This window comes from Salarias fasciatus (genome assembly GCF_902148845.1).
Source record: "Salarias fasciatus chromosome 23 unlocalized genomic scaffold, fSalaFa1.1 super_scaffold_20, whole genome shotgun sequence".
Taxonomy (NCBI): Eukaryota; Metazoa; Chordata; class Actinopteri; order Blenniiformes; family Blenniidae; genus Salarias; species Salarias fasciatus.
The window spans coordinates 8,670,626-8,694,208 of NW_021941230.1; the positions used below are offsets into that span (position 1 = coordinate 8,670,626).

General features: G+C 47.6%; 2 protein-coding genes across 2 annotated transcripts in view; both read left to right on the top strand.

Annotated features, from left to right (window-relative positions):
• Positions 1–12,904, top strand: part of mcf2la (mcf.2 cell line derived transforming sequence-like a) — a 21,771-nt gene extending 8,867 nt beyond the window's left edge. Inside the window, exons 2-30 of the mRNA XM_030085757.1 lie at positions 20–117; positions 4,189–4,302; positions 4,420–4,536; positions 4,676–4,825; positions 4,908–5,032; positions 5,119–5,233; positions 5,315–5,434; positions 5,546–5,737; positions 5,817–6,008; positions 6,106–6,259; positions 6,364–6,416; positions 6,508–6,587; positions 6,674–6,740; positions 6,833–6,948; positions 7,060–7,129; positions 7,226–7,318; positions 7,411–7,503; positions 7,586–7,711; positions 7,810–8,031; positions 8,118–8,210; positions 8,297–8,375; positions 8,459–8,528; positions 8,607–8,713; positions 8,898–8,990; positions 9,333–9,407; positions 10,506–10,615; positions 10,745–10,857; positions 11,229–11,332; positions 12,192–12,904. Of these exons, the coding sequence (XP_029941617.1) occupies positions 20–117; positions 4,189–4,302; positions 4,420–4,536; positions 4,676–4,825; positions 4,908–5,032; positions 5,119–5,233; positions 5,315–5,434; positions 5,546–5,737; positions 5,817–6,008; positions 6,106–6,259; positions 6,364–6,416; positions 6,508–6,587; positions 6,674–6,740; positions 6,833–6,948; positions 7,060–7,129; positions 7,226–7,318; positions 7,411–7,503; positions 7,586–7,711; positions 7,810–8,031; positions 8,118–8,210; positions 8,297–8,375; positions 8,459–8,528; positions 8,607–8,713; positions 8,898–8,990; positions 9,333–9,407; positions 10,506–10,615; positions 10,745–10,857; positions 11,229–11,332; positions 12,192–12,271 (3,221 nt within the window). The 3' untranslated portion in view covers positions 12,272–12,904. The remainder of the gene's footprint in view (positions 1–19; positions 118–4,188; positions 4,303–4,419; positions 4,537–4,675; positions 4,826–4,907; positions 5,033–5,118; positions 5,234–5,314; positions 5,435–5,545; positions 5,738–5,816; positions 6,009–6,105; positions 6,260–6,363; positions 6,417–6,507; positions 6,588–6,673; positions 6,741–6,832; positions 6,949–7,059; positions 7,130–7,225; positions 7,319–7,410; positions 7,504–7,585; positions 7,712–7,809; positions 8,032–8,117; positions 8,211–8,296; positions 8,376–8,458; positions 8,529–8,606; positions 8,714–8,897; positions 8,991–9,332; positions 9,408–10,505; positions 10,616–10,744; positions 10,858–11,228; positions 11,333–12,191) is intronic.
• A 2,390-nt stretch (positions 12,905–15,294) lies between these two features.
• cab39l (calcium binding protein 39-like) lies at positions 15,295–23,026 on the top strand. Its single transcript, XM_030085971.1, has 9 exons — positions 15,295–15,508; positions 19,176–19,310; positions 19,562–19,726; positions 19,806–19,924; positions 20,005–20,173; positions 20,278–20,337; positions 20,791–20,856; positions 20,948–21,091; positions 21,209–23,026. Exons 2-9 carry the CDS (start codon positions 19,209–19,211, stop codon positions 21,386–21,388), a joined length of 1,005 nt encoding a protein of 334 aa, XP_029941831.1. The 5' UTR covers positions 15,295–15,508; positions 19,176–19,208; the 3' UTR covers positions 21,389–23,026.
• The last annotated feature ends 557 nt before the right edge of the window (positions 23,027–23,583 follow it).

Below are 23,583 nucleotides of genomic sequence, written 5' to 3' on the forward strand. Positions count from 1 at the left end.
CCCCCCCCCCCCCCCCCCCCCCGCAGTGTGGCGGCATCAGGAGAGGGTTTCATCCTGGTCATCGACAGACGGCTGGACCGATGGGCTGCCGTCAGGGCCACCCTGCTCCGCATCGCAGTAAGTCATGGAAAGTGTGTGTGTGTGTGTGTTTAATGCGTGTGTGAACATGGATTTGAGGGTGTAGCTGCTGGTGTCAGCTGTCTGAGGGTGTAATTGTGGTTTGCCGCCATTTAGGATAATGGCTGTTTGGGTGTTTTTTGTGCGTTTTCCTGTTGAAAGGTACTTGGCTGGGAATTATCAAGCGTCTCTTTTTTTGTCTTCCTGGATGCTGAAATGAGGTGGGAGGGGAGATAAAATAGCGAATTATGCTGGAGTGGGCGGCGGGGCCTCCCACTTCACCACGTGTGAACACCATAGTCTGCGTGTCCCTGTGTGTGCGATTCTCCCATCGGCACGGAAATGGAAAGTTCGCATCGTGCCGGCTGTGGTTTCTCTGTCTGTGAAAGTTTTCGGCGTTTCTGCTCCATTAGCCCACTGGCCTACTTCAAGATGTCGGACGCTGAACCGTCTGTTTGCAAGGAGGTTAAGTTGAAGAGGGACGCAGAAGGCTGTAAAGACGGCATGAACAACAGGAAGAGGGGAAACGTCGTCGGTCTTATGTTGCTTATGTTAAAATCCAACGATGGGCGTAAAACTCCAGAAAGAAATCCACTGAAAAGTTCAACAGCTCCCACTGAACCCGGTATATTTCGTTTGGGATCCTTATCAACAAGCTCAGCTCCCCCGCACTGTGAACATCTGCTGTCACCGTCCCGTCCGACACCGTTCAACGTGCCCCGTGTATGCAAATCTATGCAAAAATATGCTAATGAGACGCTGATTATCATCAAGCCTAATTGGTTTTTCCGTGGTTTCTCGACGGAACCATCCCCGGCGCGCCCGCGCGTCGTTAGGAAGCCCCTTGCTTTTTGGCGGCTGAATTCCACCGAGTCACTTTAACCTGTAACACGGAAAACGCCTGCGCGCCTCGGACGCCCCATCGCCGCTAATGATTGGCCCGTTAATCCAGTCCGCCGGCGCCGTGATGGACTGTGCGATGGCAGCAAAACAATAAGCTGCTGCTGTTAAATTAGAGAAACAGGAAGTGAACGAGCAACTGCAATATCCCTCCCAAAAAACTAGTGTTGAGAAAACGTTCATGTCATTTGAATAAAAAAAAGCAGTTTGTTTTACCTGTCTGGCCGATTTCAGACCAAACAAAGCCTCCATTTTCATGGCCAGTTTTCTCATAAATAACAAAACACTTGGAATAAACAAATCAATACCAATGCTCCTTCAACAATAAACCCAGCGTCAGTGAGTTTTTGCTGTTATTTTCTGTCTTTTTTTCCCCTTCATTCAGTCAAACTGTATAAAATCGTCATGATTTTGAGTCCAGGTTGAGTTTTATCAGCTGAAGCTTCACAGCAGGATCTCCCCTCTTCTTCCACCTCATTCAGGCTTATCAGGCTTATTTATTGTTGCGTTTTTTTTTTTTTTATCTTTAATTGACTCTTGTGCGTCCCTGTAGTTTTGCATCTGATGGCCTTAACCTCCTGATGCTGCGTCTGTCTGAAGCTGCGACTGTACGGTGGACCACATCCCGACCAGCTGCAGCCAGGACGCTGAGTTCTCCCACAAAGGCCCTCCGAGTGCCTCCTCTCCCCCGTCCTCCTCATGTTTAATGTACGGGCGGAGCAGGGCATCGAGGGGCGTTAATTGCGTTGAGCCCACAATGGAAGCTAACCTGAAGGCATGGCGGCCAGGTGGCGAGAGGAGTGTCTGCCGTGTCCCCCCCACTCCTCCTCCTCACTCCAGCCCCCCCGGTGGCGGATGTCCTTCTTCTTTTGCTTTGTCCGACGGCCCAATGGCGCTCGGTCTTTACTGAGGGAGTGAACGCCGTCCCGTCTTCCCTCGAGACGTTTTTTTTCTCCCCATCAAGGCCAGTCAAGGTCACGTGCTGCCATTTGCTACTTCTGCTGCTGGGGGGGGGGGGGGGGGGGACGGAGAAAGTACATATAATAAAGACGAGTGGACGGTATTGTCATGTAAAGCTGGAGATTAGCGGAAAGACGGCGACGCGAATGGAGCAGGCTGCTATCACGAAGAGTCACGCGCAGATCTCATAAAGCCATTTCTCGCGTCACGCGAGCAAAATGCTGTAAATCATCAGATGAAACGGACAAATATTCCACTCGCCGGTGTGATCCGGGGTAATAATAATAATAAATATGCAGCCACTCAAGCACACGCAGGGACATTTGCTGCAGGGCGAAGACGCGAACGAAGAGGAGTCTTTTCAACTGGTTTGCGCACAACAGGCCTCGAATTTGTTGCTCCGAATTATTTTGACGTCGACTTCGAAAAAAGGCGCTTGGAGGGCCGGTCGGCGCGCTCCGTCACGGCGCGAGCTGCATCCCTTTGTCGCGACTGGGCCACTTTATTCACGTCCAAAAGGAAAAAGCTGCGTTTATAAAGGGGGATGTTGGTGATTTTGGAGGGGGCGGGGGAGGGTGGGGGGATTAATATGGTGGCGATCCAACTCCCACGAGAGCAATGTGGATGTCATTAGAGGACAGGAGGGGATCGGTTCCCCCCCCCCATCTCCACCCGTCCTTCCTCTCTGGTTCATCACTGAGAGAATCTAAATCACCCCGGTCAACAGAAAATTCTATTCTAATCCTCATCATTTATTCACGGGGAGCTTTTTATCTTTGAGGAGTGTGTGTGTGCACATTTGTGTGAGTGCATGCACGGCTTTAATGCAGGAGCGTGTGTGTCTGGGGACGTGTCTGCATTAACGTGGGAGATGCGGGTACATTGTTATTTTAATGCGGGGCTGCAAATTAAAACCAGGACCTCTCGCGGTTTGATTGAATTTAATGGCTTTCAATTACAGACGTATGGCTTACAGTGGTTATTTTTATTTAGACGTGTGCCGACGGCTCGGGTGCATGTCGGAAAAGAAATCGGGCAGAAACGAGGGCCGAATTTTTCCGACCTGGCTGCCGTTCCTCGGTATGCGAGCCAAAAATAAATGAGTGGAAGAGCCCGAGCCGTCCATTAATTCGTCTCGCGCGCCGACTCTCCCCACCCGGATCGTCTCTCTCTGCCGCCGTCTGAACTTCCGTCATTCACTTCCCCTCGCTCTCTTCTCTGCATTTCTCTCTCCCTGCGTTTTGGAAGGAATGTGGTTTCTATGGCAACACAATGCAGCGTTTCAGGATGGTGTGTGTGTGTGTGTGTGTGTGTGTGTGTGAGTGAGTGCAGGCTGAGTTGCAGACAACATTGAAGCCGTGTGGTGTATTTTTTTTTTTTTTTTTTCCCAGAGTCTAAAACCCCAAAACAATCAAAGCATGCCTGTGCGTGGGCAGATTACACACTTCAATATTACATAAGGTCGTTTTTAAACAATGTGATTTTTGGTCTGTTGATTGATTGCAGCTCAGTTAAAAAAAAAAAAAAAAAAAAAATCCAAAAACTACATTAGAAGTTTGATATTAAGGAGATAAAAGAAATATAGAAATAGATCCGCATATTAAACACACACCCATGTTTTGTCGTTCTATGATATTTATGTGAACACTAAAATTGTCAGAAGCATGGCATATGTGTGTGTGTGTGTGTGTGCGCTTGCCTCAGGTCTTCTTTCAGCTGGTTTGTGTGTGTGTGTGTGTGTCACCACACATTGATTTACGATGCCTAACAGGATGGAGCAATTCACTCAGGGATGTAGAGGAAGCCATAACCGATACAGCCTTTAAGCCGAGTGGCCTCCTGGGTTCGGCGTCGGGCGCAGAGGCAATTCCGCCGTTTGTCAGCGGTTAAAAGGAGGCCAGACAAAATCTATGGCTTCTCCCAAAGCCACAGGACTCATAAAGTTACACTGCAGCCGCGGCTTTTGAGCCAGAAGTTGCATTGGGGGAGCTACTGTTGGAGCCAAGGAGAATTTTAAAGTATTAAAATCCCGAGAAAACCTCTTTGTTGTTGATGTGAGATTGAACCAGGTGGTTACGGATGTTGATGTTTTATCATTTTTTTTTTAGAAATCACGTGAAAGAAAATAAGATTTCCTATCTTTGGGGAAAGAAATGGATGTGTGTGAGTGTGTTTTTTCTTAGATCTGAGTTCCTCCATCTCTCTTGCCAGGGTTCATTTCCCGGGAACTTAAACTTGGTTTTGGTGCTGCGTCCCTCGACTTTCTTCCAGCGGACTCTGTCAGACTTCTTGTTCAAGTTCAACAAGGATGAGTTCAAAATGAAGGTCGGTTCACTGCGGAGCGTTCCGCCTCTGCTGGAAGCCCTGCAGGGTCTGAAATGCCTTTAAAATTCTTGTAATCTGCTGTGTGTGTGTGTTCGTGTGTGTGTGTTTGTGTACCAGGTGGTGATGCTGAGCTCGGTCACAGAGCTCCATGCATATATCGATCCGGGACAACTGACCACAGACTTGGGAGGAACGCGAGAATACTGCCATGACAGCTGGATCTCCCACCGCACTGTATGCACGCACGCACGCACGCACGCACGCACGCACGCACGCACGCACGCATGCACGCACGCAGGGAAACATTTTTCAGACATTCTCATAAAATTTTCTGCTCGTATTAGTTTTAAGCAGGCTTTAATTCGGTCCGCAGGCCATCGAGGCGTTTGCGCTCATGGTTAAGACCACGGCTCAGACCCTGCAGGCCTTCGGCACCGAGCTGGCGGAGACGGAACTGCCCAACGACGCCGAGGCCACCACCAGCCTGCTGCACACGCACTCTCTGAAAAAGGACAAAATGAAGGTTTTTGCGGCCTTTCTTTGCTTCATTTTTTGACTCGGCGCAGCCGCAGCAGATCGTTTCATCACAACGTTTCACTTCCCAGGAGGACCTGCAGGTGGCGCTGTCTCAAGGAGGACGCTTGCTGGACTGCATCAACGAGCCGCTGCAGACCGACCCCGAGTACAGCATGACTCATGACGAACTGGAAAACCTCGCGACCGTACAAAGGTAGAGGAAAGGGACAGACGGAAGCTAACAGATGGGCGACTCGGTCATCTCTGACTGCCATCGTCACTCTTTACTTCCCTCCTCAGACTCCTGGGGCAGCTGGACGAAACGGAAACGGCGTTTGATGACTTCTGGGAGCGTCACCGCACCAAGCTGGAGCAGTGTCTGCAGCTGCGCCACTTCGAGCAGCACTTCCGTGAAGTGAGTTGGTGTTGAGCTGCGGCGCGTTGACGTTGCCGATTCCCCCGTTTCTGAACGCAAACGTTTGCGTCCCCCCCCCAGGTGTGTGGTCAGCTGGACGTGACGGCGGAGCGGCTCTCGGGCTTCTCGGAGGTCAGCGTGAGCCCCGCCCACGCCGAGCACATCCTCCGAGAGCTGGGCGGCCACGAGGACAAGGCCTGTGTAAGGGACGCGGGCGCGTGTTCACGCTTTCGGCTGACAGAAAAGCGGTTTTATTGTGTTCCAGCGACGGTGCTGCATGTGGATAAATTCTGAATTTCTCTGCCTGAAAAGGATGTGCTGGATCTGGCGCTGTCCCTGGCCAGCGAAGGAGACAGGCTGATAGAGAACTCCCACTACGCCGAGGACTCCATCAGGCCCAAGTGCAGCGAGCTCCGGGGGGTGTGCGAGGAGATCAGCTCCAGTCTGAGGACCAAGAAGAGCCTCCTCCTCCGGGCTCTGGAGCTCCACCACGCTTTGGAGAAGGTGGGCGTGGAGCCGGGCGTCGTCGTCGTCATATGTCTCTCTGGATCCACGTCAGACGTGACAAACGCTTTCCCTTCAGGCCAGACGTTGGTGCGAGGACGGCATCTTCCTGCTGGCGAACCAGCCGGTGGACCGCTGCCAGTCCCAGGACGGCGCCGAAGCGGCGCTGCAGGAGCTGGAGCGGTACCTGGACACGGCGGCGGTGCACATCCTCTCCGACCGCGGCGCCATCTGCTGCCAGTACGAGGCGGTGCTCAACACGCCGCTCAGGGTAAGGGGGAAAAAAAAAACAAAAACCATGGAAAACTTGTTTTTCTGTCCACTCCTGCAGCCGGGTGACATCTTTCTGTTTTCTGATCATCTTTCAGGAACAGGTGGAGACGGTTTTCCAGAAGCAGAGCTCCGTCCAGGAGATGTTTGAGAAGAGACGCGTGAGCCTGAAGAAACTCGCCGCCAAGCAGACGAGACCGGTGCAGCCGGTCGCCCCGAGACCTGAAGTGAAGTCTCCACAGTCCTCTCCCAGTGAGTTCGGGACTCTTAGGTCAATCACGAAAGGAAGATAAATTAAAACGATATGAAATCGGAACTGCTTTTCAACGACGCTGTTTCGTCTGTTTTCTCTCCAGACCAGGAGAGGAAGGAGAGGAGATACTCGGCAGATAGCGTCATCTGCAAAAAGGTAAATGCCGTTAAATGATGGACAGTAAAAACTGGATTTTATCTCCCGTTTGTTTGTTGGTGGCGTTAAAGAGTAAATCCAATGTGTCCAGGTGGAATCTCCTGTACATAACGGCGGCACAAGGCACGCCTCTCTCTCAGAGGAAGAAGAAAACCTGGCAGTGCTTCGGCGGTAAGGGGAACGAAAAAGGCAACATCTACATCAAAAACACTGAAAATAATGACAGCAAAATGCTAACACTGTGTTTGTACGTCCAGTCATGTGATGAACGAGCTGCTGGAGACGGAACGGGTTTATGTGGAGGAGCTGCTGTGTGTGCTGGAGGTGACCGATTGTTTTTTTAGTCCAGTCAACTGAAGCAATCGCCACGTTCAAATGGTTCTGGGTAAACATTCCTGCGTAACGCGAAATTCCAGGGTTATGCGGCGGAGATGGAGAACCCAGCCATGGCTCACCTCCTCCCCAGCAGCCTGCACAGCAAGAGGGACGTCCTGTTCGGCAACATGTGGGAAATCTACCAGTTTCACAAAAGGTTCGCATGTTTCTGTCTGCCGTTCCTTCATACTGGTGGATGGAGTTTCTAGATATGTCTTTCCAGGTGTATATTGAACACGGATTGAACGTTTGCGGTGTTTGTCTCCAGGACGTTTTTGAAAGAACTGGAAGCGTACACGGATTGCCCCGAACTCGTGGGCCGCTGCTTCTTAGAACGGGTAACCCTCACACTCCCTGCACTCACCCATCGAACCTAATGGAAATCCCGATGAACTCGTGTCGGAGCGCTGACGACAGCTGTGCTTTCTGAGCAGATGAAGGACCTGCAGATCTACGAGGCCTACTGCCAGAATAAACCTCGCTCTGAGAGCTTGTGGAGACAGTGCTCAGACTGTGCCTTTTTCCAGGTTTGCCGCTTCTCACTTCTCCTGCAGGACGGCTGATTAACAATAATAATAATAAAAAAGACACCGCAGAACATTTCTGTTTTGTAAACCAGGAGTGCCAGAAGAAGCTGGAACATAAACTTGGTTTGGACTCCTACCTCCTGAAACCTGTCCAGAGAATCACCAAGTACCAGCTGCTGCTAAAGGTGAGCGCCGCTCATGCGCCGTTTTTCTCTATTCATTAAAAAAAAAAAAGGCGAACCAGCCTCTGTTTTTTGTTGTTTGCAGGAGTTGTTGAAGTACAGTAAGGGCTGCAACGGCTGCGACGACCTTCAGGAAGCTCTTTCCTCCATCCTGGGGATCTTGAAAGCTGTTAATGACTCCATGCACCTCATCGCCATCACGGGATACGAGGTCGGGAAAAAGAAATCGAGTCGACGTTTTTCTTTAAACGCACAATTACGACCTCAAAGCACAAAACGGAGATGATGTCAACTTGAGGTGTCTTTCAGGGGAACCTGTCGGATCTGGGTCGCCTCCTGATGCAGGGCTCCTTCAGCGTGTGGACGGAGCACAAGAAAGGTCACGCCAAGGTCAAAGACCTGGCCAGGTTCAAGCCGATGCAGAGGCACCTGTTCCTGCACGAGAAGGCCCTGCTGTTCTGCAAGAGGCGGGAGGAGAATGGCGAGGGCTACGAGAAAGCTCCGTCGTACAGCTTCAAGCACTCCCTCAGCGTAGGCCCGCTTCATCTCACTTCAAGGTGGATTTACAGGTCCGGCAGTTGTATTTGAGGTTTCCTTTTATTTATTTATTTTTCTAGATGAGCGCAGTGGGAATCACAGAGAACGCGAAAGGAGACAACAAGAAGTTTGAGATTTGGTGTAACTCCAGAGACGAGGTTTTCATCGTGCAGGTATAACCGCCTATCCTGCATCGCCGACGAGTAAAAAAAAAAAGAGGAAAAACGGAAGAATGATTGTTGCGATTTGTTTTGTTTAGGCGCCAACAGCTGAGATCAAAACGTCATGGGTGAATGAGATCCGGAAGGTTTTGACCGAGCAGCTGAAAGCCTGTCGAGGTAACTTTGAAATGGTGGAAACCGCTCTATAACTTTCCTCGGTCTCTTCGTTTCTCGCTCTAAAACAACGGTCGTGTTTTCAGATGCCAGCCAGCAGAAGAGCTCCGACTCCATGTCCCCAAGTCCGTCCAGCAACGCCTCCATCTCCCTCAGGTTGGTGCCGTGTGAGTTGAAAGCCTTGAAAGCATTCCTTCAGCGTTACATCCTCCTCCTCCTCTGGCGTTTTTCCAGCCCCTTCCGGAGCGGCGGTCAGAAGAACCAGAAGAAGCAAGAGGAGAAGAAGGCCGAGCCCGCTCCGGCCGCCGACGCCACCTCCTCCTCGTCTCCAAAACACAAAGGTGACTGGTTGAAAACCAGGCGGCGTCTTTAAGTCCCGGGCAGACGGCGGCTGTACAGATCGTCTCTTAATCCTGACGTTTCTTCTCTTCGTCACCTTCATCTCCACGGTTCTTCTCCTCCTCCTCCTCTTTCCATACAAACTCTTTTTTCGCTCTTCTTCTGCGCTCGAACCATCGCCTTCAGATGAGCCAGTGACCAGTCCGACGACTGACAGATCCTCAGTGGCTAAAAAGCGCTTTACTTTGCAGGGCTTCAGCAATCTCAAGAGTCCCAAAGGTAACTTCAGAGAGCACGAGTAGTCGTAGAAGTAGTTTATGTTCGGTCATGACGATGCTCGGAGCATCAGAAGCCTCATCAGCCACTTTTTCCCTTTGTGATCCGAGTTTGAGAATAATAAAGCGGTGGGATAGCCTGCCACCTGGTGGGGAAAAAAAAGTAACATTACAACTCCTGCTTGTGTATAGCAAATATTTTAATGTACAGCATTGAAAAGAAGTTAGACAAGATTTAAGTTTATTTTTTTTTTACAATCTCTATGCTTTTCGCCTCTTCCCTTTCATTTTTTTTTCTCTCCTCTACTCCTTCCCTTTCTCCGCCTCTTCCCGTGCCCGTGCCCAGGCTCGGCCCTGAGCCCCGAGCACAACGCTAAGCGCCACCTAGTCAAGAGCGACCCCACGCCGTTTGGGTTCAAAGGTATATTCTTGTGCCGTTTGCCTGAAGAGCCCGTCGTCCGTATGACCATCCATCCATCCATTGTGTTCAACCTGTGTTTACACACTTTCCATGTTTATAGAGTGAGGAATTTACACTGCAGCTTGTATCTCCACGCCAGAAAAAGAAGCATCTTTAACAGTCAGATCTGCCGGCAGTCTCTCTCCAAGTGGCCAAACGTCTCACGGACTTGCTGGCTGTTTGTCTCCCGTTGTAGAGCCGGGCCTCCACATCACCCTGAGCAGGGTCAGATGGATGAGTGCCTCTAGCCTGTTACAGAACAAGCGGCGAGGTACAGAGCCGCTCTGAGCGTCGGCCACAGTGGGTGCTTGCTGCTGTTTGCGGTGGTCGTGATTGATTTCCACAGAGGCGGAGTGGAGTCGGCGGTTTGCTTTGGGCTCGACGTTTCGCCTCAGATTGAGCCTGACCAGGTCTCAATTTGAGGGCGTTGGACGACACTCTGCCTCAAATCAACCATCATGTACTCTTCTGCTATTGGGAAAAGGGTTGCTGTGTCACCAAATTCTTAAAAACTCAATTCTACAAGTCTGTACTTGATACCTTTTTTGATACCATGGATTGTTTTTTTTTTTTTTTAATGTAACCACAAAAACACATGCTGTTGCTACAACTAAGGCACTAGTCAGTAAATGATGCTTTTGTTTGAAATGTCTGGTATCAAAAAAGTATCGGTGAAAAAATGACGTTTCCAGGTGAGGTGGTTTGAAATGCATGACAAAAAAAAGTCACTGCAAAGGGGTCCGAGCACCTGCGGTGAGAGATTAAAATTCAGGAAATTTAAATCCTTGATCAGAAGTCAGGGATTTTCTATTACTATTTTTTTTATTATTTTCTTTACTGGGATCTATCGGCTGTCAGCACTGATCTTCTCTGGGACTGTGTGAAAATACATTGATTTGTGTGTTTTGCCTGAATAACATATAGAGCTCTGTTCTCCTCCTGGGTCATTTCACAATTTCACACCTATTCCTCCTCCACTCCATGTTTATTTACCTTTTTACGACCAATAAAACCCACCCCTCTCTGATTCATCCCACCTTTACCACTCTTTCTCTGCAGGCTGGAATAAGGCTTCTCTCTCAGTGGACGCCTCGGAAGAGAACGACGGCTATTCCAGTGGCGAGGACCCCATGAACTCCGACACTGAGGAGGACGTGGGGAAGAAACTGGTGAGCCTGCACATGGACACACGTTGAGATTTATGATTCTCTGCTATGCTGCACATTAAAAAGTAGCAATCCAAATACCAGTGATGCCATGTGGAATCTCGCTGATGTTGTGGACCTTTGACCCTGAAGGCTCCGGGAAAGTACACGGTGGTAGCGGACTGTGAGAAGGCGGGACCTCAGGAGCTGTCCGTCAAGAGCGGGGACGTGGTCCAGCTCATCCGAGAAGGAGAGGATGGACAGTGGTAAGATCGCTATTCCTGGAAAAAATAGCAAAAGTTTTAGGATTATTAAACAACTTATATTCACTGCATGTTTTTCTTTTCCTATAAATACATGATGGAGCAGAACTTTTTCCAAATAAAAGTCTTTCCAGTGTAATACAGTATGGTTTAAAACCACATGAGGAGCGGTAAGACAGTTGCGGGGGATAACGGAGTAAAAATCATTCTAAAAATGAATTTATCCAATCAGACTGCAGTAAATTTTAACCATCTTGTAGCAATTTTAGCTCAATGCTCAACCTTTAATATGTAAATTCCACCACAACCTTTTGAGAAACTGCATTGCTTCACTTCATGTTGGTCATTATAAGACTCGTTTTAATGTTTTGCAGGTTTGTGAAGAACCTTCGCAGTGGGAAGGAGGGCTGGGTGGCCGCTGCAAATCTCCTCAGTCTCATCTCAGAGTCCAAATCCTCCCAGTCGCTCAGCAGTTCAGGTGAATTACACTTTTTTTTTTCAGGGTTCGTAGCTCCAGACATGGCACTTGAAATAACCGGAGGCCACAAAATACTTACTTTTACAATTTAAGGAGACAAAATATTAATTTCTCATGGTATGGTGGAATTTTTGCGCATGAAATTTTGCAGAGTAGAAACTGAAAGATGCACAGAAAGCATTGACGGTCTTTTATACTGTCAATATCTGACACTTAAATTTGACCCTCTGGCGCTACCGTAGCAGCACAATGAACCTAATTTGAAAATTAAAGACGAGGAGATAGTTGACGCTCCTGCAGGGTGTTGCAGCTATTTAAGGCAGATATGACCAGCAGAGTTGGTTTTGATGTAAAAGTTTATCATTTTGAAGCCAATATTTGTCAGAAACGATCTTTTACCGGCGGCTGCGCTGTTCACTGAAGAGGCGTTCAAGGCAGCTGGGACATTACAGTGTGAGGCGTTCAAAGACATGTGGTAACGCACAGCGTTTAGCAAAATAATTCCAGAAGACAAACTGACACAGCAAAAATAAATGAGGGGTATCTGTGAACTTTTTTTTTTTTTTGATGTAAAGCTTATTCTCTCGCATTTGTATTTTAGTCTAAAAAAGAAAAAAAGGATAGTATTTTATTTCTTTATAGTGAACAGGCAGCATAGCCTTTGTATGCTTGTGTAAGCCTGCATGGATAAAAAAGTAAAGACTGCAAAATACGCAAAATAAGGCATCAAAATACTCATTTAAGGCCACAAAAGTTTGACTTTATTATTTATTTCAGATGTCGTGTCTGTCAAACACTAGCCAGAAACTAATGAAGTCCCACGTCCAACCCGATTGCTGTTTGTGTGTTTGTCCTGCAGATGGCAGTGTCTCTGGGAACATCAGCACTTCCTCCAGCTGCAGTGAAACCTACACCAGCTTCTCAGACATCAAACCCTGAACCTAAATATCACTGTCCGGATCCCCATCCCCAAACTTTAAATCATTCCCCGAGTGACACTGCAAAAGCTGGAACGGAAAAGAAGGACTAAATCGAAGTATCCTGAACCAAAAGTATCAGCAAACTTTTTTTGGTGGGGAGATGTACGTCAATCATCTAGCCTGAGTATTCACACTGATCTGTCGGTGTAAAAAAAAAACAAAGATCCATGATCACAACTCATATTACATCCTTCTGACCTTGAAAACTATCAGCATGTTGGTAGAATCTTAGTGTATCCGCTGTCATTTCATTCCAGTCCACAGTATGTAGACGATGGAAACTCGGTGAACGACCATTCCTTCCTTAGAGTCGCATGCGACTCTTCACCTCTTGTCAGACCAACTTTTAAAACCCAGAAAAAGCCCGTTGCCAGGTGTCCAGTACTGTCTTCAATCCCCCGTGATTATGTAGCATTAAAGCGGGACTATTTCACTGAAAGCGCCACCGCCGCCGAGCATCCTCTCCAGTGCAGTCGGACAGGTATTTCACACGATGCGTCGGCTCGGGCTTCAGACTCCGCTCGTCGCACACTGTGAAAACTAGCAGGCGGCTGCAACAGGGAGGAAAAAAACATTAAAAAAAAAAAAAAAAGCTCTCAGGACATCTTGGAGCAAAACTGAGCAGGTTGAGTGTTCGGGGCTAACAGGGGCGCGATTTTATACACTTTACTATTCGAGAATGCTGTATTCCACCTGTGGTTTTTTTTTTTAAACAAGAGCTTCCCTTAAGCTTGGTTGTTTCATGGTTCTGATCTGATCAGAGAAAACACACTGAATGTCACCAACGGCGCCACCTGGTGGACGGACGTCTCTTGCACATCCCCAGCTACTTGTACCAATCACAAAGTGCGAAGTGTGCGGCAGCTCGGACAACTATCGAACCTCTATCCTTTTTTTTTTTTTTTTTTTTTTAAATTTTCAAAGGGGGATTTGCATTAACTCGCCTCTGGACTGCTCAGGAAGCCCAAGATGTTATGCGGGCAGGCAGGTGTGACTGCATACCTGCTCGTGTTGAGTCAGTGTGAGTGTGTGTGAGTGTGTGTGAGACTGAACAGATTTTAAACGGGTGTGAAGACACAGACACCACTTGTCATTTATCAAACAAAGATGTTTTAGTTTAAAAAAACTGTTTCCAGAGATTCACGGGCGTCGCTTTTCCGCCCCTTTGAGTGATTATTAAAGTAACTTTTCTTGGATTTGGCTCGTAGTGCCGAATCTGCCTCCCTCGCCACCGTGTTCAGCACATGAGTCCAGGTTCTGGTGTCACCTATCTTTAGTCCGCACTGCAGCAACAAAAGCGGGCTTTGTCCCGTCTCCCTCTGCTCCCGGCCCCGTCCAAACATGTGACAGTAGCCACTTGTCTCCAACAAGGGCCCAGACCTGCTCGACTTGTTTGTACCTACGGCCCCACAGCAGTATTTGTTTACTTTCTGCGGAAATTAATCAAGTCGACAGAGGAAAAAAACATTTGAGTTTTCTGCTTTGAATCACAAAATACATTGCAACATTTCTCCCGCATCCACAGCGTTTCGCAATCTTTCTTTTTTACTCTGTCATTGAACAAGAAAGTGCAGCAGGCTCATGCACCAAACCTGTCCCCCGCCCATTTATTGCTCAGAGCTGTTCTCGTCCACCAAAGCCATAAATAACACTGCTCTGGTGAAATGGAAGGCCGCTGCAATCCGGTGCTTCTGGAGGAAAATCCGGGCCTTTTCGGTGTTGAACTGTGGCCGGCATTATGTGTAAGTGGTGTAAGACAGAAATGTGTGCTACACTTGTACAGATGTGTCCATGGCGCCCTCGCACTGTTCTCCCCAACAGCATGTGTATTGTCAAGAGGATCATGGTTCTTGTGAGTCTCTTTGTCTCTCTGTGTATCATCACTCTTTGTGGCATGTTCTTCACTGGACTTGATTATTATTTTTTTTTGTTTGTTTGTTTTTCACCTTCTGGAAAAGGCAAATATTTCTACCTGGCACTGTTGTATAGTGTAAGAGTTTATTTTCTGCCCTCAAGAGTACACTGACACGGGCTCTAAACTTGTCGGTGTTTGATCGTGGTCACACAATAAAACTTACTGAATCAGTTGTACTTTTGACTCTGGAGAGCCAAGAAAGGTTTTTTTTTTTTTTTTAGTTTCTGTTTATGCAGCACATTGCAGCAACCACTGTTTTTATTTTCCTATTGTATATCTATGGTGTCGATAAATATTATAATGAAATCTGTGTACATTTGTAAATATGTAATTCTGACTATGTAAAAATTAAAGCAGCTTTAATAAAGTCTGAAATGGTTTCCTCTAAAATATCCGTGTTCCGTTTCATTTTCGTAGTTGCCCTAAATGTTTCTTTAGTAGTAGATTATTTTTAAACCACGTGGTTTCCACCGCCCAATGGACTTTCGTCTGTTGAGTCTGTCATGGTTTCGTTCCATTTAGCTTTCTACACAACCTCCACTTCTGCCCTCGCCTGTATTATAACGATGCGGTGTAAAATAAACGCCCTCCGTACAGATAAAATAATTTCTTGAAATGTGTTTTTCGCAGTTTAAATCAAGTATTTCTCGTTTTAAACTGTATAATACTGTATTTTGTGCAGTAAGGCCCGAAGGAGGAGTCGCCCTGAGAGGATGGGGACGAGATTCAGACGCGGCTGGAAAGATACAGATGTGTCAAGTTCGCATAACTGAATTCAGCTCGAACCGGACATGACGTCACTGCCAGGGATTCCAAAATAACCCCACTTCTTCAGCACTTCTCTTAAAACAGTAAACTAAAATTTGAAGTTAACCCCATAATTCCACAGCAAGTACTCTACTTTCCAAGGCATGGTTATTAGGTTTTTTTTTTTTAACTTTTAAATCGAAATTTCTTGATCCATGTCAAGTATTTATTTTGAAGCAGAAGTTTCTCTTGATTCCTTGACGGTAAAGGCTGAGTCTTACTGTGAAGGCTCGGACCGGAAGTCCTCGCTCCTTCCTGACTCTGACCTGACGGCGGACTGGAAGGCGACCAGATGGAATTCTGCACTGCCTTCTTAACAGATTCCTCACATTTTCAATCGTATCGCACACATTTCTAGCGGACTCTGCTGCTCGCTAACAGCCCTGGCGTGACCGCAGACGCCCATCTGGGAGGCTCGGCAGCGCTGCGACCCCGGGACGGACGCGTTTGAAGACCCCCCTACACCTCCCCAGTGTGAGTACCCTTCCAGCCCCTCCGGCGCCCTGCGAGCCCCGCGGAGGGATCCCGCTGCCCTTGACAGCCCGGGGAACTTCATCCGCGGCTTCTGGACGTCGCCGCTCGGGCGCTGGGGTGCGTGAGAAGATGCAGACCGCTTCGCTTTAGGAAAATCCGACCAACAACAACAACAAAAAAAAAAAAAACCAGGGAGTTTGGCCGGAGGCAGGAGGGGTGTAGCCTGGTGAAGTCACATTGTCTGGGGCTGTTAATGCGGCCTTTTTTCCTGCCTCTTCCGGTCGCCTGCGGCCCCGGGTGCGAGTCTCGTGGACCGGGTCGTCTGTGGAGGGTTCGATCCCCCCCGACAGAACCTCTCCGGGGCGCGTTTTGTTTGTGTTTTTTTTTTACCTCCTTCTGTCTTACTTTAGAACGAGCGGAGTCAGGCTGGCCTGCAGGAAAAACAACACAACTTCCGGCGAGGGATTTCAAAATAAAAGCTAGCTCTTGCTTCACTTCTTGACGCAATGGCAGCCTTATTTTGACACTAATGGGGCGTAAAAGTACAAATAAAACTGTTAATGTTATAAGTTTGTTGAGACTATAGGTTCTTTGGATTTGAAATGACATAAAGTACACGAATAGCTTGTTAAATACAGATCTGGATTTAACAATCTATGGAGGCAGACTAAAATTTAATTAAAGTAATTAATCTCATCAAATTATTCAAATAAAAGGTTCAAATTATTCATTTGAAAAGTTCATTTAAAAAAGTACAAACAAGTGCTTTAATTGATCTTGTTTTAGCAAACTCTAATGTAACATTTTTTTTTGTAAAGCTGTTTCAGAATAAAATTATCCATATTTCTTGCAATATTCCTTTTAGAATTTCATAGTTGAGTCGTCTTCGATAATATCAACCTGCACATGTGAATTCAGGAAATCACACTTTGTGATTCTGACATTTATTTTGCCCAACAAATGAAATTAAAACTACTTCATTCATGACTTTTCTTGTTTTTTCAAAACTATAAACGTAGGTTTTTATTTTTATTTTGTTTCCCACAAGAGTTTCATGCGTGACACACTGCCACAGATTATCAGTGACAGGTGGGATTTATTAATTCCCTAATACTCTGAGTGTTATTCGCTGGTTGTCAGTGTAACCAGCTGTGACGTCCTACTCTGACTTGATAAAAGTCCTCGACCTTTCAGCTTTTTTTTTTTTTTTTTTTTTTTGCGTGCGGCTGGCCTTTCAGACCTGCAGGTGTAATGATTTCTACGCCGTGAGCTGCACCTATTCGCTCCTCCTCGCATTCCTGCTGCGGTCTTGTAGTACAGCATGAATGGCGCCTCTGCATTCCAGACGGGAGGAACTGCAAGTGGAGTTATTTCAAGTTGCGTCCGTCTTTGAAAAGGCCAGTGGAAGTAATCAGCATCGGTTACCATTAAGGAGTCCGCTACAAATAGTTGCAGAAGGAAAAAAATCAAAGCATAATCGGAGAATTATATAGAAAGTCAACCTGGGGTTTCTGTCATGCTCACAGACGGAGACTCTCTCCATCGTGGCTCAGGTGAAAGTGAGGACCATTTCCTTTCAGAAGTCTGCGTTTACACTGAGCCCATATGTCAGCGGCGGAGGTCACGCTTCCAGATAATCCAGGAGAAATCTCCTTACAGCTGAAATATGTCGGCAATCCTCCGCGCTGCAGCTCCAGGAAATCTGCGAAAGTTTCCGAAAGCGGAAGCTTCTCTTTCTGCCCCCAGTGTTTCTTCATTCTGCGACGTGATTACAAGAACTTTTTAAACAGTGTAACACACAGAGGACGATAATGAAACAACAGCGTGAAGTTAACAAGCGCCGTTATGATCAAACTCTCCATTTACCCTGTCGTCAGCGTGTGAAATAATGCTTCATCATCTCTGCTTGTCTGTGTTTAAAGCTCTTTTTAAAGTCTCTCCTAATTACAGCTGTAAAAATTCATATTTGGGGCAGTGTCTCAGCTACGATTGTGTGTGTGTGTGTGTGTGTGTGTGTGTGTGTGTGTGTGTGTGTGTGTGTGTGTGTGTGTGTGTGTGTGTGTGTGTTTAAGTGGACTGGGCAGCAGATTAATTCCATTACGTAACATTGAGTCAGTCTGAAGTAGGCTACAAAGCCAGAACGAACGCCCTGCAGCTTTCAGACTCTTTAAGTATTTTTTAATAACGAGGAGCGTTTTTGCCTCGAGCCGCTGCAGCTCGAAGGCCGGACCGCAGGCGCTGAACTCCACCGCTGCAATGAGATTAGACCGAAAAGCAAGGGAAGCTTATGCAAGCAGCGCCCCCCCCCCCCCTTCTTTTGATAAATACTTCCTCATTGCCTGATTATCCTTTGACAAATATTGACCGGGCCGGCGTTGTGTCGTCAGCCTGTAATTTGATGATGAGGTGAAACAGAAGGAGCTTTATTGTGCTTTAACTAGGGCGGCGGAGTTTTCTCCGCAGTAAACCGCCAAGGTGCACGTCCCTTCAACTTTACACACCTCGGTATTAAGATCACAGTTTGTTGGACTGCATAAAGCAACAAGAGAGGTGAACCTTTCAGACACGCCAGCTGATTTGAGCCTCTGTCGTCAGACTTTTTGGCCTTTTTTTTAAAAGTGTAAGTCAGCTACCCAACCAAGCCGAACGACCCGAGGACTGGGGGTGTGTGTGTGTGTGTGTGAGCAAAACTAAATTAAAGTCTAAATGCTGCGAGGGTGACTGGAAACACTCAGCTGAGACGATTCTACATCTTGTGATTCCAATAAAAGATGTTTTCGGGTGGTTTGTTTTTTTCGTTGCAGTGTTTGATCCTTGTGGATTTTGGTGCTGCAAACTCGAAGAAACGATCGTATTTGGCTGTAATGTTCGGGAGGACTGCACCTTCAAGGGCCACTGTGTGGAATCTGTGAGGTTGATCGCGCCGGCGCTGCCGTCGCGCTGCCGTCGCGCGACGATACGTCTGGGACGGAGCGGATTCGAGGGGCTTTATCTGCCGCGCGCCGCGCGGTTTACGGCTTTTGGTTCAGTGTCGTTTGGGGAAATTAGACGGTTTCCGATCGCAGTCTGTTTGTGTGCAGTTCCAGTTTGATTTTTTTGTTTGTTTGTTTGCGAGCGGCTACAGATTTTGGCTGAGAAACGACGGAGGGAGGAATGTAGCAGAGGTGGACGGAGGCCGACAGAGGTGGGGGGTGGGGGTAAAGGCCCTTTTTACATTCCCAGATGAGGATTAGCAGTCACAAGTTCTCTGGCTGCCGCAGAGCTTCCCGTAATGTAGAGCAGCAACAGCTCTTCTCCACACACACACACACACACACACACACACACACACACACACACACACACTTTCTAGCGACCGGTTGTTGCCACTGATCCAAATCAGTGCTCAGAACTGCTACTTGTCAAACGGGCAGGGTCGATCCGCTGGCACCGGCCCGGCTGTTGATGCCCCAAACAGCGCCTGACATTCCTGGAGCACGCGGGGCAAAACACAACCCGACGCCGACGGAATCCGACGCGCTGCGGCGAAGCCAAACCGGCTGACGAGAACCACGGACGGTCGATGTTTAGACACGTTCGTTCCTGCTTGTTTCCGAAAATATACACTTTTGTGGAATAGAGTAAAGAAAGCTGTTGTTGTTGTTGTTGTTGTTGTTGTGTGTCGCAGGTCCCAAAGCGTGTGTGAGTGAGCGCGTCGACCATGCCGCTGTTCGGTAAATCGCACAAGAGTCCCGCGGACATCGTGAGGACCCTGAAGGAGAACCTGGCCATCCTGGTCAAGCACGACAAGAAGACAGATAAGGTAAGGAGGGGGGCGACTGCTGTGCGTGTCTGTAAATGACGGCGCCTCCCGGGGGCCGGCGGCTGACAGCCCTCTGTGGAATTAGAGCGAGGAACAGCCTGGCCCTGTCGTCTCCTGACACCTCGCTGCCAAGACCCGTTCACTCCCTCTCTCGAGTTCACGCTCACGACGGCAGACGACTCTCTTGCTCTCTCGCGTCGTTTCCTCCCCGTCCTGAAAGTCGGCTAACCCCCCGGGTTCTGCCCCGCCAGGCGTCCGAGGAGGTGTCCAAGTGTTTAGTGTCCATGAAGGAGATCCTGTACGGGAGCAACGACAAGGAGCCGCACACGGAGACCGTGGCCCAGCTGGCCCAGGAGCTGTACAACAGCGGCCTTCTCATATCGCTGGTGGAGAACCTGCAGGTCATCGACTTCGAGGTAACGGCGGGCTGGCGAGGTGAAACGTCCCTCTGGACGGGCGAAAATGCGGGCGCGTGACATGCTTTGGTGTTTCCAGGGGAAGAAGGACGTGTGTCAGATCTTCAACAACATCCTGCGGAGGCAGATCGGGACGAGGAGCCCCACTGTGGAATACTTCTGCTCCCACCAGGAGGTGCTCTTCATCCTGCTGAAAGGGTGAGAACAGACGGAGCCGCAGCCGAGACGTCCGAACGGGCGCCGCAATTTCCTCCCTTTTCTTTTCTTTGTTTCCGAAGCTACGAGACGCCCCAGGTGGCGCTGAACTGCGGCATCATGCTGAGAGAGTGCATCCGCCACGAGCCGCTCGCCAAGGTCGTCCTCCACTCCGAGCACTTCCACAACTTCTTCAACTACGTGGAGATGTCCACCTTCGACATCGCCTCCGACGCCTTCGCCACGTTCAAGGTAGGACCGGGAAACGCCCGAGAGACGCCTCCGCTGGGGGCCGTCCGTCCGTCCAGTAACACCGACCGACCGACCGACGTCCGCGGGTGTTTTTCTCTCTCCAGGATCTCCTGACGAGACACAAAGTTCTGGTGGCCGAATACCTGGAGCAGCACTACGAAGCCGTGAGTAGTCTTGACTTCCAGACACTTTCCTGAACGCGTAAATTAATTCAACAAGTGGGAGAAGAGAGCCGACTGGCAGGAAGTACAGATTAAAAAAAAAAACAAAAAAACTCTGACCGATTTCCTGGAAAACTGCGTCCCCCGGAAAGCCGTCAGAGTTGACAAAGCTGGGCTCTGTGCCGTCATTCTGCGAAAGCAAGGGGGCCCTCTGGAGGGGGGAGGAGGGCCACAGCCTCCAGGAACCCACACAGACAGCCTGACAGGAATCTGCCCCGCCAACTCGGAGTCCTTTGCTCTTATCTAAAGCCTGTTGCTCCTTTCCTCTTTTCTTTGTTTGTCCTCAAATTTATCAAGGAGGCGTAAAAAGATACGGGAGGAGATTTTTTTTAACGAGGCGATGTTGACGCTACGTAGTCGGCGCTCTTATTTCGAAGCTTTGTGTTCGGCTTGCAGGTGTTTGCAGACTACGAGAAGCTGCTCCACTCCGAGAACTACGTCACCAAGCGGCAGTCCCTAAAGGTCTGGCCCGCTCTGATTTCAGCCGACGCTTGAAAACGCACAAGATCCCGTTGTTTTTTTTTTTTTTTTAAATGCTGATAAATCCCTCCAGCTTCTGGGCGAGCTGCTGCTGGACAGACACAACTTCACGGTCATGACGCGCTACATCAGCAAGCCGGAGAACCTCAAGCTGATGATGAACCTGCTCCGAGACAAAAGTCCCAACATCCAGTTCGAGGCCTTCCACGTCTTCAAGGTGAGACTCCGACTCCACACACACACACACACACACACACACACACACACACGTTTCGTAGAGAGCCTAACCGGGCCACGCCGGTCCGTTTCATCCCTCCTCCCTCCCTCCCTCCAGGTGTTCGTCGCCAACCCCAACAAGACGCAGCCCATCGTGGACATCCTGCTCAAGAACCAGACCAAGCTCATCGACTTCCTGAGCAACTTCCAGAAGGACCGCACGGACGACGAGCAGTTCAACGACGAGAAGACCTACCTAATCAAACAGATCAGGGATCTGAAGAAACCGGCCTCCTAGAGAAACCCCCCCCTCCACCCCCCCTCCTTCCCCTTCTAGCTCGACTTTTTACCAATAGGAACGCATTAACAATAACGGTTATTCTATTTAAAAAAAACAAACAAAAAAAAAAATCAAGAAAATCTTTTTTTTTCTTTTTGTTGGTTCATTAAAAACTTGTGCAGAAGTAGTTCTTAATCACTGATCTTACTTTTATATATATATATATATATATATATATATTTTCTGTTTGTTTCTTCCATTTGTAGCATGTCGTGCCACGCCTCCCGCCGCTGGAGGAAAACCCGTGAACCTGCGGTTAAAAAGCTTTTTTTTTTTTTTTTTGTCCAAAAGGCTTCAGTCGGCGAACTAAACTAACTACTTTTGGACTTTGCCGGCGCTTTCCAGTGCTCTGTTATCCACTTGCTTACAAAGCAGCTTTTCTCAACCGTCTAAATGAAGTAGATGGCAAAATCGAAACGCGATGAAGAATCTCTGCTTTTCGCTCTTTTACTTCTGAAAAGGGTCGTCGGATCAATGTTAGGCAAAATATATATTATTGGTGAAAGCATTGTTAGCCAAAAAAAGAGAAAAAGTTGCTGTCTTTTTGTTTTTCTTCTTGCTGTCGATGATTGTTTTCTCTGTAAAAGTGAAAAGTCAGACTGAATCTGATGATCTGCCAAATGTAGCTCTGCGCAAACTTAAAAAAAGAAAAAAAAGAAAAGAAAAGTCTCGTCTTCCCGAGGAAAAGAAACATTTCTAAATTGGCAACAAAGATGAAAGCAGTGAGAAACAAACTGATTTTGTCACCAAAAGAAAAAATTTAATTTTTTTTTTAAAAAAAGTAAAAAAAAATTGTTTTCAATTTTTAACCATTAAATTGAATTCTGAAAATTTGGTACAATAATAATTAACTTTGATCACTGGTTTTCTCCGCTGGTGGCTAATAGCACTTTCTGTATGATAAAGTTGTTGTTTTTTTTAATTATTTTAAGCTGATCACTGTTTTCACATTGTTGTTGTTGTTGTTGTGTTTTTTTTAATGTACATTGTTGTCCTGTACAGTTTTCGGCGCGAGTGCCAACTGGACGCGACCAGGCGGCTCCCTGCTGTGTGCCAGAGGGGGAGCGGGGGGGGGGGGGGGGGGGGGGGGGGTTTGTGTCTTGAATCCACTCCTTTTCTTTTTCCACGCTGTGTTTTTACTCAGATCTGATGTCGGTGTTAAGAGCTGAAGTGGATTCAGAGGTGCCTTTTTTTTTTTGTTGCTGTTGTTGTTTTTTGGTGTGTTTTCCTTTCTTTTCTTTTCTTTTTTTTATCACCTGTATATTTTCTAGGGGGAGCTTAATTATTGTGTGTATGAAAATATGCTCTAGATAGAACATATTTGTTGTGATTAAGCAGTGAACCTCTTAACTCGCTATATTTGAGTTACGCCGTCGTTTAAAAATGTTTTTTTTTTTTTTTTTTTTTTTTTTTTTTTTAGGTTTTTCTCTGCAGCGCGTCAGTTTTCATTGCTGTTTTTTTTTTTAATGTTTGTCTCTGGAGTAGTGCCAATTCGACTTGCGGACTGCAGACTGTCGACTACAAACTCATTAGAGAGGAAAAAAAAAAAAAACAAACAAAAAAAAAACCCAAATTGAATCCAAGTCCCGGGATTTACATCCTTCCCATAACTGAGACGAAGCTCGTGTGAACTCCGTCTGTCTGCACAAAGGACAAGTTTCCGTCACGTCCCGTTTATTGATTCTGTGAAAGGATTCAGTGAAATCTTTTAACTGTGAAAAGGAAGAATCTGTGAATCAGTGAGGATAAAGGTTTTTTTTTTTTTTGTTTTAAATTTGACTATGTGATTTAAGTTTTCTTAAATAATAATGGGGGGGGAAAAAAATGGAAGCTTTGGAGGCAGGTTGATAAAATTCTTTATTTTTGAATAATATCTGAAGTGCATCTACAAAGCTTTGAGCTTCTTCAGACGTTTTTCAAGAAAATCCAGGTTTGAAAAATCCAACATCCAGTCCGTATGAAGTGGTACACCGCAGGATGACGGTAACAGTCGTGAACCTGTGTATTGTCATTTCTGCTCTGAAGATTAAAAACGACAATATGAACGTGACCGCCGGGCGGCCAGCTCCGCACGTTGGAATTTCTCGCTTGGGCCCAAAGCTCAGCCGCTCGCGAAAGCGTCCTCTCTCTGAAAGGCAGCCTCCTCATGTTCC